This window comes from Filicampus tigris, chromosome 11, assembly GCF_054856515.1.
Source record: "Filicampus tigris isolate MCC_2025a chromosome 11, RoL_Ftig_1.0, whole genome shotgun sequence".
Classification (NCBI taxonomy): domain Eukaryota; kingdom Metazoa; phylum Chordata; class Actinopteri; order Syngnathiformes; family Syngnathidae; genus Filicampus; species Filicampus tigris.
The window spans coordinates 24,426,314-24,444,404 of NC_141227.1; the positions used below are offsets into that span (position 1 = coordinate 24,426,314).

Genomic DNA, 18,091 nt, shown 5'->3' on the forward strand with positions numbered 1-18,091 from the left:
ACGCGCACGCTCTCATTTCTTAGCTTGAGCATGCAAGTGTGGATGATTTCAGTATAAAAGTATGTGGAGTTGGCCATGAAAAGATTCTAAGCAGAAACATTGAGGTGAATGATTGAATGTGATGATATAGATTTGGCACGTATTTACTGTGCATACCTTTTTCCTATCAGGCGCCATTTTAGACCAAAGAGGGCTGAGCTCAATTTATGAAAAAAAGCAAGCACCCGCTCAACATCAAATGTTTACGAGAATTATATCTTGCCAGCACGTGTGCGTTGTGTCTTTTGTGCTTTGGGCTTTGATTAAATGAAAGCGGGAAATATGTTGCACACCAAATCATGTGAAAATCTGGGACATTTGCCACTCACAGTTGAAGTTAACTGTAGATTTGCAACACGTGATCGATTTATCGACAGCTAATTAATTATCAAATTACCTGACAACTATTTTGACCATCAATTTGTTTTGAGACCTTGTGTTCACTGAAAATGTTCCAAATGCTCAGAATTTCACTCTCTCGGCAAGAAATATTCCCTAATTTCTGTAGTCCTTCATAAAAGCAGACTAATTATCTTTTTTGGGAGGCGGGGGGATTCTCTCTTAAATAAGACATTTGCAAGCTTTTGCTTTGGAAAACTACGATCAACATTTTTGCTTACTTTCTGACGGATGTTGCGGACCAAACCAGTAACTGAATCACAATCGCTTTGTTTGTGCATTTTCTCCATTTTCAACTGGAAACAAGGTCCTGTTTTTGAATAATGTGGGAGAAAATTTTTTTTTAATTCTATCCGAGTCATTGATTAATCCAAAAGATCAACGGGTAAATAATCGTTAGTTGCATAAAACAACAGAGAATTAAGCCTTGTGTACTTAAAGACCTCAATGTCCATCCAAAGCACATAATGTAGCTTTGTCCAACAGAAATCCACGTGTTTAATGCCGAATGCTTACATATCATCGGAATCTGCTCAAACTAGCATAGCTGTTGCGACAATGCTAAACATCAAACAGCTGCTACTGTTAGACAAACGGAGCAGCAACACATGCTAAACGGCCCATAGAACAAGACTCACAGGCGGACACAGTCCTGCCTTTTCGTTGCTCTGTGAGGACAACCACCATTACTGGAGCTTAGCTGGTGGCCACCTCTGCCTCTTCTTTACAACTGCCTGTCTGTCACTAAAGCTCAGTGCTGCCCAGCATGTTTGTGGCACAACGAGGCACTACACTGAAGGCCCTTTCATTTGGGACTTGCTCGTCTGTGGGAAAAAAAATAAATAACGGATGGCTTAAAAGTCTGCCATATTATAATGAAGGATGAACAACCATATCGCGGTGGTTGAGCGTCATTAAAATGTGGCCTGTAGGCTGGGTGCCTCTTTAAAAATTGACTTTTTTTTTTAATCAGTGTCTGTGATGACAAACTGAGCTAAACTGATGCGAATCTTTTTTTTTTTTAGACATTTTCATTGTGAGATTTACAAATCATTTGTCTCCTTTTGTAGACGCACCAAAAGACCACCGAGTGGCGCGTACTGTGTAGTGTTGACTCTGAGTCTTGGCATGAGCTTCCAAGACAACACAGTGGATGGAACCATGTGGCTCCTCCTCACACTGTCTGTTTGCTGACCACAGGCGCACATGCACAGCAGTGTGTCTTGCGCCGCCCACAATTAGTGATATTTTAGTTTGCCGCGTCTGGCCTCCTCCTTGTTGTCATAGTAGAGGAGCTCAGCTGAGACACAAAGTGTCAAATCTTTCCAAATACGCCACGAAAGGTCATGTTCTGCTCTTGAGTGGACAACTTGAGGAAACCTGCAAGGACGGAGGAGTTGCGAGAGGGCACACACATCAACTCAACACACAAAATCATCACATGTGGTGTGGGGGTGTGTGTGAGAGAGATCAGTTTTCCTCCACAAACATTTGATTTTTCTTGTTTGAAAGGGTGAACATGAGCAGCAACAAGTGTTGCCGGCGCGTCTGATTTATGAGTATGTTGCTGCTTTATGGCGTACGTGGCTTTGTTTTACGGTCACGCTGGAGGACAAAGGCAACACTGTGCCGCTGACGGACGGCCTTGTTGCTATGGCGATTACGCTCGTTAAAAACAGCTCCAGGTTGCCGAGCCACGTCATCAGCATTTATGGCTCCTTCTGCTCAGCAACACACACGTTTACATTTTATTTGTACAACACTCATACATTCAGTCCCCAGTGGACGCTTCCCCTTTAGAAAGCCACTTCTTGAGAGGTCCTATCTCCAAAACCACAACTTTTCAGGAAACATATTTCCTGTGCATCTCATCATCAAAGAAAGCAAACAGTTTTCAGCCCTTTCAATTAGTCAATCACTTGTTTGAAAAAAAAATACACACGTGAGTACAGACCCATAGTGTTGATTGGTGAAAAAAAATGATCATCTTGACCAAATTAATGGGAGATGATGAGGATTAGCTGGCGAGGAGCAAGAGGAAACTTTCGCTCATGAGGCGACTCGGGATCGCGGCTATTCTCATGCTAATGTGCGGCCGCGCGTGAGGCGTAGAGAGCGGCCCAGCAAACAATGGCGGCAGAGCCGCCAAGTCTGGCCTGCAGTCTCCCGGGCCCCCAAAGACATGTCGGCCTCGGCGCCCACACCATCGCCAGCCTGCAACTGCTGCCACTGCAGCACCCGGGGGCCCACCTGCATGGTGGGAGGCGGCAGGGGAAAGGGAATCCCCCAACTCCCAAGATGAAGGCGGTGCAGAGAGATGAAGGGACAACTCCAAAGGATTACTACTAGGGATGTCACGATACGGTAATATCACGACATTGTGGGGAGGTTGGCGATATATTAAACGGTCACGATAACATAAAAAAAATAAATAAATAGCGGGGGACATTTAAAAAAAACTCACAATATTCCGTTTTTGTTTTTTTTTCATAACAGCATTCACAAAGAAATAGATGACCTACAATGAGCAAACACCGAATATTGAGGCACTAATGCACGCACACCTTGTGAATGGGGTCCATTTGTGGGGGAACTCAAATGTGTTATGTTCCACTTGATCTGGCGATTAGCGTGGGTTTCAACACCTAGCCATCCATTATAGGTGGCAAAAGAAATTGCATCAAATTAAACTGCACGAACAAAACTAAGCACCGAAGGCTGCTAGAACTGCTCAAATGGAAAACAACTTTGGGCTTTTAAACAGATTTGCAGTTATTGATATTGTGACACGACGATATATTGTGGCAATTTTAATATCACGATATTGTGACATCCCTAATTACGACAGTGGCTTTTTTTTTTTTTTTTTTTTTGATATTACAAAAAAAATGCCAAATAAACGTCCACCAAAACCACCACCACGATCCCAATATGGCTCATTAGACGATTTATTTGTACAGCGCGCGAACTGTCTGCCTCAGGCTAATTTGTTTCGACGACCACTCTTCTTCCAGAGCAGGAAGTGGACATGCATTAAGGTCTCATTATTAACCTCTGGACCGCCATGCCCGAGCCGCTCTCCATCTGGGGCCTAAAAGGTGGCGTTGTTTTCTTTTTTTCTCCCTAATCCAACAAGGTGTTGGTTGTGACATCAAGTTATTCAAATCCACGCGAATTCCAGACCCAAACTCCTCTGAAAATCCATTAGTAGTTGTGTGTATATGTATGTATTATATGTATCAATCAATATTGATTGGTTGATTGTTGTTTGGGTCACCGGGCGCAAGCCCAATTATCAATTCACAAAAACAACTCACTGCGTGTTCGTTTTATCTTTCAAGAAGGCATATAAAACTAATAATACAGACTCACATGTTGATTGAATTTTCTGTCAGTTTCTGAAGTTCAGGAATCTGACAAAAGTCAAGCTGGGCTGCTTTCCTTAACCTCGCGGGGACTCGTACCCGTGATGGGCACAGTCAGAAAAGCACGCCATCTAAAATGTCGGTAGGCTCGACTCTTCTCCCTTCGTGGCTTATCACTCCAAGTCTCAGGTCATCTTGGCGTCTCGAGTCCTTCCCTTGGCTGGCGGCTCCAGAGTCCCAAGGACTCAGCCCTTTGAAACAACTCGAGGCCACGTTCCCTCCGCAAGCTTGTGTGTGTGTATATGCGTGTGCAGATAAAAGTGTGCATAACAATGAATGCCTGTTGCTGTGTGTGTGGGTGCGTGGGTGTACATGTGTTTGCGTGTCTGTGAACTTACACAAGACACAGAGATTTCTTTCTTAGCTATTAAAGATAGTTAGCTAATTGTGTATGATGACCATAAATGTGTAATGCCATTACCAAAAATGTGTAACGCAATTACGATCTGAGATATATATATATAGATAGGTAGATATTTTGTCATTGTTGTGTGTTGTGCTTTTATTTGACTGGACTTGAATCCGTGCGGTTCTTGACTTGTGCGTTTGTGACCACTGAGACTAGAGCGTGTTTCTCATGTCGTAGATAACGCACACATGATGTCATGCGACCACTACAGTGTTTTCAAAGGGAAGCGGCCGTGGGACGGGTGCACGGAGGAGGTCGAGTGGAGGTTGTGGGAGTTGTCGTCGGCTTCCTGTTTGGCCTTCCTCAACCTGCCTCGTCTTGTCCGCACGCCCGCATCTGTGGGTCTTAGTTTTGCGCCAGTCTGACCACGTTGTTGTTCACTCGCGCACCCAAACCAACTCCTGAAAGTGGGAACTCTCACATCCTCATTGGGACCCCCCCTCCCCGGCCAAAGATGTGTGAAAAGTGGGTCATAGGTCGGACCTCTTTGTCCCGCCCTGGCAAATGGAAAGTGGCAGACACTGGCTGGACATTGCCACAAATTCCCTAACACACACACACACACACACATATATATGACTCCCCCGCCCCCTTAGCAGCATCCACCAACCCCCTCTCGGCGCCCCCTAATTGCGATATGTGGTTATTAGAGCTGCCCCCGTAATTGCACAACATTTTGGGTGAATCATTTGGCAGGGGGTTGAGGTTGGGGGGGTCGTTGGTTCCGTAGCGCAACACATCATTGATGTTGACTATGCTGCATTCAGACCAGTATGGAGGAACAAGAAAACCAGTGTTCCCAGTGCTTGACGACACTACGCCCACCTTGCTTTATTCTTCTCCCTCAAAGCTTTGAAATTTTGATTTCATGTCAATCATGACTAAGACACAGAAAGTCAGCCGTTTTGATTTCGAGCATTCACCTTAGGGTCACTTTCAGGCTTTCTCTGAATGTTTTGAAAATTCAGCATCTGATTCTGGTCTGACTGTAAAATTCTGTCCAGCAAGAGTAGACCCACAAACAAGTCTCGGGAAGCCATGGCCTACACGACATAGGAAGTCTGCCATTTTGAGTTGAAGCCGCCGTCTGTTAGGGTCAAGTTGGCCAATTGCAAGACGACTTCAAAGCCAAGCCGGTTGTCTTCAGTCATCAGAACTTGTCGCAAGCAAGCAGCCCACTTGTACATCATCGCTCACTGTCAATGTTGTGTGTTGCCAGCGTTCCGGGTCCAAAGAGCCAGCGAGCCGGAACAGCTTCTTGTCGTATTGTGAGGGCATCCGAGCAAATATCTGCGGCCAAGCCCCCGGAGCCCAGAGTTGCGTCGGCACCGGCCGGAGCGTCCGTCCCACCTCTCCTGGCGCCGCCCCGCCCCGCCCGAGCCTCCGTCCAGTCGCGCTGCAGGATGGGAGGGCTCCTGTTGCATCTGGCCGTCGCCACCGCCGCGCTGCTGATGGTCCTCAGAGCAGAAGGTAGGACCAACACGCCACGCCACGCCAGGCCCTTCGTGCTTGATTTCGCTCCTTCGGCCGGCAACACAAATCCCCAAAAAGTTCAAAAGTCTGCCAAATAGCTCATTTTGATGAGAACGCTGGCCAACAGCCAATTTCAACCGGAGATGGCGTTGTGTGTCCCAAAACGTCTTTTTTTGACACATTTCAAAAATGTCTTGACTTTTTTCTAGCACATCAGGTTTTTCAGATATTTTCATTTTTTGTTCCTAAATTTGACTTCTTAAAGCTTGCGCAATACGGATTTGACCATGCATTGTCATTTAGAGCGATGACTTTTGAGGGGGGACAAAAATTCCACCTGATGTGAAAGCCGAGCCTTTCATTCATAAGTACTACTAAATATATTACTTTATTACAGATTACCAGGGCCGGGCATCGGTATATACTTAGTTCAATGAATAATTAATTTAAAAAATTCCATGTAAAATTGATTATTTTATTTGTTGTAATCATTTAACACAAATAAATTATTGCATTGTGACACGTGGGATAAATGAATATATTTTAACCAACCAAGTTTGAGGAGGAGAACTGTTCAATTCATGCAACTAATAGAATAGTATTTTTTGATAATAAAATCTTTCATAAAAAATTTTTTTCATGAAATGTAAAAGTTATTGGACTGATATTTTCTCTCTGCTACTTTGAATGCTTCACTGCTGCAAATGTCGTCTTGAGTCAGCCTGCTCAAGGTGACATGTCGCCCGGCAAATCCCCAAACGCACTGAAAGCCTCTCAAAATGCTCTCACAGCGGACATTTTCTGCGGCCGTCGTGGACCTGGCCAACTTTCTCTGGCCTCGCGCCGCAGGAAGCTGTTGAGGCGATTGTTACCGCTCTGGCTTCCTCTTTGCACATGAACCATTTCCTGTATGACACGGCGCCGGCTGGCGGCGGCGCTAAATGCTCCAAACGGTCATTGTTCTCCGGAAATATCCCTCAGTGCCCCCAGAGGCGCGCTTGCCGCTTGAAGAGGGCTTGCTCCAAACAGCAACCCTCTAATGTCCATAGATCACTTGAATGACAGAAATAGGCTTTCTTCCCTTTTTTTTTTTTTCCCCCCCCCTACCATGGTGCCTCTGTTTAGTTGACTTTATTTATATACATGTACATGTACATGCACGTCCAGCTTGTGGCCCAGGTGCCATGCTACTTTGTTTCGTGCTGTCAGTGAGTTTGTTTTTGTCATTTTGCCAGAAAATCTGTACCAAAATGACAATATTTCTTCATTTTTGATGCATTTTTTTTCTAGCAAATCCCAACATAAATTGAGCAGTACTAAAATTGTGTACTTAAACATTTGCGTGCCACCAAACAAAGCAGTCAGTAACGGGGCAATTGTTACGTCGTTGGCCTGGGTGGAATTCTCGTCTTCACAAATCAGCACTTTTCAGGAGACAAAAAAAAAAGAAAAAAGTCATTTATGTGCAACCGTTTTAACAATGCATCGTCAAAGAGAGCCAGCCATTTAACACGTGAGATTGCGCAACAATTTGTACAAATAACATCCACACTAATAACGTATTTTTGTAGGGAAAAATAGATATATGAAATGTAGCAAATGTTGTCATGGGGAATTCCAGCCCAAGGCCAGCGACACGTAATATGAGATGACAAAACGTTTGTCGTATGTAAGGCTACGGCTTTCGCAGTCAGAACCGAAATTAACCCATTAAGGACGGGAGCGCATAACCGCGTTCCTACCACTAGAGCCGGGCGCGCTGTTGCGTCTTTCTACCCTTAAAGCCGGGAGGGCGTATACGTCATTTTCTATTTATTTAATTCTCTGTCTCTTAACCAATGAAATGCATCAGAATAGAAATGTGACGGTGTCCTGAGTTGTCGGAGGATATCCGGAATTTTTTCGAGCAGTAATGGCGGACGCCGTCGATTGCGGGAGCTCTAATGATATAGACAACGCGATTGTGGACTTTGACCCAGTCGAACGTGATATATGGTTAAGATATACGTTTGTAGATAATGACAATATCGATGCCTTTGTGACAAAAAAGAGGATGGTAATTACCACTTTTTTTTTTTTTTTTTTTTAAACGTAGCGCTTCTCTTGCAGTGACACTTTATTTTTACCTCTTTGATTGAAACAGTAAAGTAAAGTAAAAATTAGAGTCTGAGAAGGCCACATGTCTAAGCTCTCAAATTCTTTTGGAATTATGCTTCTGTCTGCTACAGGGGCTGAGATATTATTTTTGTAGGTGTTAAATTTCTGGGAAAACGTCAGGTTTTCAAGGGTAATTCCAAAGACGACTTTAAGTTTTGCGCAGCTGTTGAGCCAGGTGTTTTAGGCCTGAATGGGTTAAAGACTATGTGAAAAGACACTCCCGATTTACAGTTTGCATATTTGCATACATCAATATAATCATCCATTTCATTTAAAAGTACCTTTCAGTGCACAGCGTATTAGCCGACAAAAACAAACTCAAGAAACAAGAGTCGACATTCTGGACAACTGTCCTTGTTGATTACCTTATTTAGGGACTTTGCCAACGTTGCTATTCATTTGCTTTCTTTCTTTTTTCTTGGGATTCTTCAAAATACATAAATAGTGAATAATAACCACCAATTTCATCTGTTTCAGTGAGTAGATTACAACATGCAAATAAAATTGCAAACAAACGCTGTTGAGAGGAGTTGCTCTTCATGGAAATGTGCGGTGCGTGCGTGTGCGTGAGCAGCACTGCGACTTTAAGACTCGGTTTACCCGGCGTGCTCTCTGCCAGACCTCAGTCTCCACTCGGGCCGACGCAAGCACATGTGTGTGCGCATGCACTCGCACACACTTTGCTTCATTTTGCTCCTCCATGTATTCCCAGCCTGATGCATTTAAACTTGTTGTGGCAAAACGAGTACACAACACATGCAACGCACATGCTCATTGGCATATTGTCACCAAAAACAATCAATCTTTTAAGTCAATCATGCATGATATTTCCTCATATTTGCTAGAATCAAAGTTTACAATTTCAAGTTCCCCGCAAAGGAACAAGTTCCCAACCTGCCACATGCCCCGCAGCTGTCAATCAAAGCAGCCACGCCGTCGGCCTTCTTTAGTTGAGCCCCGCAATTCCGTTTCCAGCAATGCTCTTCAATGGCGCGTCACGTGGGCAGACTTGCACAGACGTCAATCTGGAAGCTGTCGGCAGTGCAGGGGCCGCTGGACCTTTGTTTGGCGGCGTTGATACTCCGGCGACTGATGCCATGACAACCAACATGTATGTGCTTCAAGTCCAGACATGTCTGCGCACTTTGGAGTTGTTGCCGCGAGGGAGGGAGGGAGGGAGGGAGGCAGGCTGCTGGAATGCGCCATGCACAAGAAAGAGAAATGAGCAGATTGGAGGAAGGAAGGAGATACGCTGGCACAACAACAACAACAACAACTGATAAGAAGCATCAAGACGCTCCTCTCCTTTCTCCTTCCGTCTCATGAAGGGAAAAAAATGTGGATCTTTTTCCAGCACCCAACCCCCACTGAGACGTCAACTGTGGAGAGGGAAGATCAGCTGTGAAAAGTTTATTTGGACTGGCTTTATAAATAGCCCGAGCCAGGTCACATGTGCGCACGCTGAAAGAGGAGGAATGCTTCACCTCCAGCACGACGCGCTGATGGCGAACGCCGCCCAGCTCATCTGCGCCGCATTATGACATCATGAAACGTCGAGCAGGAGCGAGCAGATAGAACAACGTTTTCGAAGCCTTCAAGGGGACAGATGATGTCCAAGTGACTTTTGATTGTCAACAAATACGGCAGTCGTAAAAATCTTGATCATGTGCTTGAGGCGCAAGAATGAGCGAGTGATTCTGAACGCTACCTTTGGAGACATTCATCATTGGCGACTCACAAACCACCGCAAAGGAATGTTGATGTCGCGGACTCATCGGGCAACGGAAGAAACATTTGGAGCGTTGTTAACGTCTTGATGCCAGTCGTTTGCAACGTCTTTTCCAGCATCTACCTCAGCATGTAGAAAACGGAACTTTTGGTCACCTCGGGAGAGTTTTCCTGCTAATGGTACATGTTGTTGTTTTGTCTTGGGCAGCGGCGGGTCAGAACCCGGACCACGTCCTCCAGGGCACGGGCGTGAAAGCGGAGGCCCGGCGGCCCGGCGAGGACTCCACCGTGGCCCCCGAGGACGCCGCTCGCTTCCTCAGCTGCTACTGCTCCGGCCAATGTCCCGAAGACGCCACCAACAACACCTGCCAGTAAGTTGCTGACATGCACTACTTACACTCACAACATGGGTGGCAAAAAAAAGCATCTTGTGTCTTGTGTGTATATATAGTGACTTTTCCGACTACTTTTCAAGAAATCAACGAGCCACGTCAGCCGCTGTTGTTTTTGGCACTTCTTAATTTGAAGCTTTTGGGTGACAGTGCTTGGTACGTTGACTCACATTTGAAACTTTTGTTTTCGTCGATGAAAAGTCAAAATGGTTTTACTTTAAAAAGAAAGGATCCGATCGCCTTTTAACAAATGCACAGCAACGTGTCTGAAGTTCAAGACATATTTTTGACAAACACTATGACGTTGAGAAACTCAAACAAGCGTGACAAAAATGCTTTGATAGCTTAATAATCAGATGAGTAGCAACCACCCTGTACTCAAAGTTTTCTGATCTTTCTTGGAATGGATCTGGATAGGGAAGGTGTCTCGGATGTCAACGCGTAACATGTTGCACGTTCGGCGCATTCCAGCAACCCGCACTTGAGCTCATGAATTGACGTAAGCACAACAAAGTCCCGTTTAGCCTCAAGATAGCTAGCTAGCAGTCCATTCGCACCAGGAGGAAAACGTTAAGCTGACTGTGAAATGGATCACAAGCCCAATGTTGAGTCACATTACTGTATGTGTCGAATATGTTTGGAGGTCTTGTAACGTAGAAAATGCACGTCAAAAAAATGCATTTTGAGCGTCTGACAGACCGCCGGCTGACATTTTCTTGCAGTCTCGGCTCATCAAGAGCCATGTTGAGCTCCTCATTGTCATGTTGTCGTCTTGAAATAAGTCATTGACATCGATGATGACAACTCTGAGACGTGCAAGTTAGTGCTGGGAAAAAATCGGATCAGGAGAAGTCAAGAAAGTCCCACGAGAGGAGGGGAAAAAAAAAACGTTTTTTGCCTGAGAAATGACGAGTGTCGTTCCTCAGAACCAACGGTCAGTGCTTCGCCATCATCGAGGAGGACGAGCACGGCGAGGCCATCCTCACCTCGGGATGCATGAAGTATGAAGGCTCACACTTCCAGTGCAAGGTACACACACGCGCACATACACACACACACACACACACACAGAGTCAGTATGGGTGTAACGTGATGGTTTGCTTTGGACTTTCCAGGACTCGCCCAACGCTCAGGCCAGGAGGACCATCGAGTGCTGCAGTACCGACTTCTGCAACCGAGAGCTGCAGCCCACGCTGCCCCCGCAGGCTCCTTCGGGTACCGTTTGTTGTTGCGCTCAGTCGGCCGATCACCTTCATTGACCCCACACCCCCCGCCCAACCGACTCCATCTCGTTTCCAGAAGGCAGCCCCCACTGGTTGGCCTTCCTCATCTCCATGACTGTGTGCTGCTGCACGCTGGTTTGTGTCACCGTGGTCTGCTACTACAGGTACACCAAATACTCATCAAGGCACGACACAGTACACACAAGTGCCGCCAAACAATACAAACGGATTACCTGACGCATTCCACATTACTCCCATTTGGTCATCATTTGTTTTTTTTACACTGTTCATGTATTACATTTGAGGTGCTTGCCAACAAAAAGACCAAAATCACATTTGACTGTTAGTTTGATTTTTTTATTTTGTTTTTTTTTCTCCAGGGTGAGCTTTTGTTTTAATGGAGCAATTAGTTCCACTTTCACAGCCACACACAAACATGACATCACGTTCTGCTGTCACATGACCATGACTGGAATGTGTGTCTGTGTGCTTTTGTGCGCGTGTATTCTTTGTGTCTGTTCGTGTGCATTTTGTGTACATATTTTGCGTGTGCGTGCGTGTCAGGTACAAGTGGCAGAGCGAGCGTCAGCGTTACCAAAAGGACGTGGAACAGGAAGTGTTCATCCCTGTGGGGGAGTCTCTCAAAGACCTCATCCACCAATCGCAGAGCTCTGGCAGCGGCTCCGGGCTCCCTCTGTTGGTAAGAGTTGGACACTGCAGCAGTGGCCCATGTTGCTACACATGTCATAGTGAGCAACCATTGCAATAGAATCGGCTCATAAAGCTCTTTTTCGTTTTCTCCGTAAAGGTTCAGCGGACCATCGCCAAGCAGATCCAGATGGTGCGTCAGATCGGCAAAGGTCGTTACGGCGAGGTGTGGCTGGGCCGATGGCGAGGCGAGAAGGTGGCCGTCAAAGTGTTCTTCACCCGAGAGGAGGCCAGCTGGTTCCGAGAGACCGAAATCTACCAGACCGTCCTCATGAGACACGACAACATCCTCGGTATCCCAACGTTATGAATATTTTGTTGATGTTTGGGCCACAACCCTTGTGAGGATAAGCGATTTGGATAATGGAGGGATGTTGATGTTTGGAGTCCTCTACACAGCGGATGCTCGCATGATCCCTATTTGGGATTTGTGGATTCGCATCGTCACAGAGTTTGGGCTGAGGAACCTATAACCTATTATTCAGATCCCCCCCAATCCCCAGCTTGTTTACTTTATTTTGGATTTATTCTTTTTTTTTTTTTTTTACTGAGTGCCAGTTATTTTTGCTATTAATAGCGGAGGTCCTCTGTCTTGTGATTGTGGAGTATTTTTGATGAATGTTTTTAGCCCTGGAGTCAACCATATACAGCCAAGAATCATCCCCGTCTCGGGATTCAGGAGAATGATTTCAAGCTCCTCGCGACAAAGGGATTTTCCCTTTCCATTTCCACAAACTCGGTCCAGGGTAAATAAATCCCTTTGTGGTGTTGTTGTTCAGGGTTCATCGCGGCGGACATCAAGGGCACGGGCGCCTTCACGCAGCTCTTCCTCATCAGCGACTACCACGAGAACGGCTCGCTGTACGACTTCCTGAAGACGGCCACGCTGGACACGGCCACGCTTCTGCGCCTGGCCTACTCGGCCGCCTGCGGCCTGTGCCACCTCCACACTCAGATCTACGGCACGCAGGGCAAGCCCGCCATCGCCCACCGCGACCTCAAGAGCAAGAACATCCTCATCAAAAAGAACGGCGCCTGCTGCATCGCCGACCTCGGCCTCGCCGTCAAGTTCAACGGGTCGGAGCCGGGACTCGATTGACGCCGCCGCCGGCCGCCGCCTCGTCTGACCCGTTCTCTGTCCCTCTTGCGTTACTGTAGCGACACCAACGAGGTGGACGTCCCTCTGAGTACGCGTATGGGCACGCGGCGCTACATGGCGCCCGAAGTCTTGGACGAGAGCCTGAAGAAGAACCAGTTCCAGGCCTACCTCATGGCCGACATGTACAGCTACGGATTGGTCGTGTGGGAGATGGCGAGACGCTGCGTCACCGGAGGTACGACGCGCCGACGCGTGCGCAACGCTCAAAGTGTTTACAGCTGATGGTCTCGGAAAACTCCAATTGAAAAAAAAACCACCAAGTCAAATCAAAACAAGAGTGTTTTACGCAACTCAAGTGACATTTACAAAACTAGTGAAAAGACATTGTAATTACAGCCAAAATGCCCGACCTTTTGGTCTTGCTCAATCAATTCCGTGCATAAGCTTTCAGTTTTTCAGCTTTAATGGGAGTCACCTCGGCTGGGTTGCTTTTAAGGCAGCCGTGCGGCACCCCGAGCTTCCAGTTGTCATTTGTTGCCATCTTGATGGTTTAGCAAATGTCAAGCATTTGTGCAGCGGCAATGGTGAGCTGAACAAATTGAACTTGGAGTGGCTCTTTCTAGTTGGGAAATTGAAACATTTTTGGAATGGAACACACTAAACAGCTAACAGTTGGAAGGGTTTGAATCGCTCTAAAAATGTGGAAATTAGAGGTAATTATGAAAGAAACTAATTCCTGAGTTTGGCCTTTTGTTTTGGAAACTGAGCTGAACTGCTTATAGTTGGCATGGGTTGAAATTGGTCAAGCAAAGTATGAGGAGGAGGAGGAGGAGAGCAACTGAAGAGTGGTCACCAAAAGAGTCACTTGAAAGTGGCTCTGGATCTTCTCCCAGCCTAGCTACACGGTCGTGTGCTCAAAAAGACTGTTTTCATGCCGTGTGCGTGCAGGTATGGTGGAGGAGTACCAGCTCCCATATTACGACACGGTGCCGTCGGACCCGTCGTACGAGGACATGCTGGAGGTGGTGTGCGTCAAGGGCCTGCGCCCCACCGTGTCCAACAGATGGAACGGCGACGAGGTTAGACCACCTTGGCCGCCGGCGAGCGCGTGCGCCTCGTAACACTGTGTGTCCTCTCGTAGTGTCTGCGCGCCATGCTCAAGCTGATGTGCGAGTGCTGGTCGGCAAGCCCCGCCTCCCGCCTCACCGTCTTGAGGGTGAAGAAGACGCTGGCCAAGATGGTCGAGTCGCAGGACATCAAAATCTGAAGCGCAAAACGCAATTCGGGAGAAAAGGAAAAAACAAAAGCCCAAGTCGTGGCGGCGCTCGTCCTTCTTCCCGTCTTCCTCCGGTGACGCTTTCTGTGAAAGCAACGCAGACCACTTCCTGTCCCTTTCACCAACTTCCTGTCCTGTTGATGCGCTTCCTGTCCTCTTCCCAAAATAACAATTTGAACTTTTGGGATTTGCTCGTTGTGTTGGCCTTGGAAAATGTCTCGGCCGCAGGGAGACGACAAAGTCATCGCCGTGGAGACGTCAGCCGTCCTGTTTTTTTATTGTTGTTGTTTTTGTTTGTAAACCAGAGGCGGGGCCGCTCGCTGCCACAAGCAATCTCATTGGTGGAGGAAAAAATGTCAGTGGGCGGAGCCAATGAGACAGGGAAAGTGGATTTTAATACTTTATTTATCACAAACGCTACACGTACGCAAACGAGACGTCAAAATAATTTTATGTGATGGACGACAATGTTAGTAAATGTGATTAGAGTAGGAGTGCGAGCTCTGACACCAGTTTAGCATTAGCTCGCTTGGAAGAGCCGATAAGCGCTTCGCTTGGGAATATGCTCCGAGCGCGCAGTGCTTTGGCTCCAAGCTTTCGGAAACTCACAGCATCGTCGAATGCTGCCCGAGCCCCATGAAAGAAGTGCCGGTGCGCACTCGAGCCGCTCCAGCTAGGGGAGCGTCGGGCGGTACAGCTGCTAACACCAACGAGCTGCTGATTGCTTGAGAACTTAGGCTGCGTTCGGAAGGGTTTGGGAGGGGAGCGCGCTCTGACTCTTCCGACTCATACACTCAGAGTGTTGTCGGGCCGTCAGAGTGAACTTGCAAATGCACCCAACGTTAACAGCTTAACATATTCGAGAGCACAAACTAGGGCTAGGTGACATTTTTTTCGCCCGCAAAAATCCCATTTCCCATTTTAATCGCCTTTTTCGGGGGGGGTAGAGCTTGCGGTAATTTGGGTTGCTAAATATTGTCAAAGTTGCCCCATAGCAAAAAAATAGCTATGTTGTTGTCACTTCTTGCGTAAACCAGCTCTTCTGGTCATAGTCCTGTTGCTGGAGGAAGGGGCTCACATCGGGGCATCGTGGCTCAGTGGTAGAGTGGTCGTTTCCCAACCCGTAGGTTGTGTGATCGATCCCCGGCCATTGTGACCTTGTCCAAGTATCCTTGAGCAAGACACTGAACCCCCAGTTGCTCCTGATGCTGCATCATCAGTAGGTAGATGAGGTACAGTGTAAAGCGCTTTGAGTACCCATGGTAGAAAAGCGCGATGTAAGTGACAGCCCATTTACCATTTACATCACCTAATTAAAAATCATCACAACAAATGAAGTGTACATTGTTAAAACCGATGCATTAAAATCATTTCATACGTGATGGACGATAACGTTAGCAAATCTTGTGCCGTTATTAGCGAGAGCGCTAAAACTAGTTAAGCATTAGCTTCAGTGTAAGAGCAAAGTTTGTTAGTTGAGCCTAACAACGCTCGCAATTACACGTCAAGGCTCGGATGGTCTGAAAAGGTGTTTTTTTTTGTTGTTGTTTTTTTCTCTCAACACGGACTGCTTGTGTTAACTCGCTCCTTAACTGTCGCAGTCACTTAAAGGGTAGCTAAACCCACTTGGGAGGGTGGAAGAATACGTCTTTTGTGCCAGCACTAGCCAAAATACGCTAGTCCGATTTAATACTGCATTTGTGGAATAAGAATTCCAATATTCCATTTGAATCTCAGGGGGCCGCCATGTTGAGCGTTATCGTCGTCCTTCGGAAGCGACATCACGACTGCAGTCGCACCTGTGCCTACTTGCTAAAACGGCACATTTGAGTCAGGCTGGTTTGTCGAAAGGATCACGTTCATTCTCGCTAACGGTGACGAGCTGGCCAAGCGTTACGCAATGACAGCATAATTAATTAGCATTTTTAGCGCATTAAATTAGTGATTGAACGTGATTTCGGAATGGCGTTTTGATGTTGGCGGCAACGGTATATGATAATATAAGATCGGATACCAACTTGAACGAGCTGTTGCGTCCATTAGCCATTAGCTCGCTAGAGAAGCAAATATGTCCATGGTATAGCTTGTCATTGCTGAATATGTACCAATTCTGTCTGGGGTTCTTTGTAAATAATGCGAGCGGGAAGGGCTGAAATGTCACCAGTGAGAAGGGAAAGTTTTAAATATGGCGGCCACTGTAGGCAAGAAGCTATTATGTTTGAAACATTTTTCGTAACATCAGATTGAATAGGATATGCGCATCTAAAATGTCACATACTATTGACCTAAAAAATAAAAAAAATCATCCCAACAACTCGTGATCATTAAAATCAATTAATGGCCCAGTCCTAAAACAAACCAAAGTTAATCAAAACGTTCATGTTAATTGTCCAAATGTTTTACAATAACGAGCAAATGGCCAACTTTTTTTTATTTGCTAACAAAGGTAAGCGTTGGCCTTTGGCTCCTCCCACTGAGCTTTCATACGTCCAATCAGACACTTGTAAATGTCTTTTTTGTCCTTGTTTTTAACTTAAGACTTTCTTCAGCAGGAACGTCAATGTAAAGTTTGTTAGTGAGGTGAGCGTATCTTAGTGTAGAGAATATTTAGGTCGAATTATTCAATTCAGACGTCATGTTGTTTAATGGACAAAATTAAGTCACTTTAGGGTTTGCATCCGCCTCTTCATGCTAAGCTACGCTAAGGACGTCTTTGCCGGACGTGTGACTTGTAAAATGTCAGCGTGTCCCTTTAAATTTGCTCAACGTCTGTCGTCTGAGTGACTTTTTCTTTTTTCTCTTCTAATATGCAAGAAGCCTTGCAAGGCGTATAGAAATGTTTGTTCTTTTGTGCCTTATTGAGTTTACCAAGGAAACAAAAAGTGTATACAGTCTGTCCAATGTAACAATTTTAAGTAAATAACCTTATTTTTAGTACTCAACTGTTGCTGTGCTTTCTCTTGTGGGGAAAATCAACTTGAATCATTTGATCAGTGAGGAAAACAAGCAGGCAAATGTTCATTTTACACTTAGTAGGGTACTTGAATTTAGCTCCAATCTTATCTCGTATGTAACGTAATTCCCAAAAACAAATAGACCTGACTTTTTGCTCAAATGCTCCTAATCATAATTTGGTCAGCCAAAAATGATTTGGCCACAGCACTTCCTGCTGGAAGGAATGACATTGACATGCACCTCAGACATGAATTGTTGATGTGTGAATGTGTGTCTCATCTTCAACACCGCTCATCCTGTACAGGGTCGCGGGGAGGTGCTGGAGCCTCACCCAGCGGACTACACCCTGAACTGGTCACCAGCCAGTCGCAGGGCACACAGACACCGTCACTGAGCGGCGACCGATCCCACGCTATCCACACACAAGTCAGGCGAGTGTACCAGTACCACTACACACGTATGGAATTAGAATTCCAGTACTGCACTGGCCTTCCGAAACCAAAAAATAGTTCTCACTTGAGAAAGTTACATGTACTGTTTTTAGGTATAATCAACCAGTTATATTAAATGACATCAGGGCTGCAACTCATGCTTACTTTAATCAATCTTTTGAATTAGATTTTTTTTTGTTTTTTCATTTTCACCCCATCATTAAAATAAACAGATTATGATTCAGTTACTGGTTTGGTCCTAGAAAAATAGGGCAAAATTTGACTTGACAAAATGTTGACCATTGTTTTCCGGAATAAAATTCTTTTTTAGGTAGTGTCCCTACGGAAATTGAGCGCGTTAGGCATTTCGTCCAGGT

General features: G+C 46.0%; 1 protein-coding gene across 2 annotated transcripts in view; it reads left to right on the forward strand.

The window, feature by feature from the left end:
• Window positions 1-17,265, forward strand: part of LOC147140269 (bone morphogenetic protein receptor type-1A-like) — a 36,367-nt gene extending 19,102 nt beyond the window's left edge. The window contains exons 3-13 of one of the 2 annotated variants that reach the window (XM_086044416.1): window positions 5,492-5,742; window positions 9,839-10,001; window positions 10,949-11,051; window positions 11,138-11,237; window positions 11,325-11,409; window positions 11,810-11,945; window positions 12,054-12,246; window positions 12,733-13,030; window positions 13,112-13,287; window positions 14,001-14,131; window positions 14,194-17,265. In XM_086044416.1, the coding sequence (XP_085900542.1) occupies window positions 5,492-5,742; window positions 9,839-10,001; window positions 10,949-11,051; window positions 11,138-11,237; window positions 11,325-11,409; window positions 11,810-11,945; window positions 12,054-12,246; window positions 12,733-13,030; window positions 13,112-13,287; window positions 14,001-14,131; window positions 14,194-14,319 (1,762 nt within the window). In that variant the 3' untranslated portion in view covers window positions 14,320-17,265. Of the gene's footprint in view, window positions 1-5,491; window positions 5,743-9,838; window positions 10,002-10,948; window positions 11,052-11,137; window positions 11,238-11,321; window positions 11,410-11,809; window positions 11,946-12,053; window positions 12,247-12,732; window positions 13,031-13,111; window positions 13,288-14,000; window positions 14,132-14,193 lie in introns of both variants that reach the window. The other variant, XM_086044415.1, reaches the window with a different exon arrangement.
• Window positions 17,266-18,091: the final 826 nt, after the last annotated feature.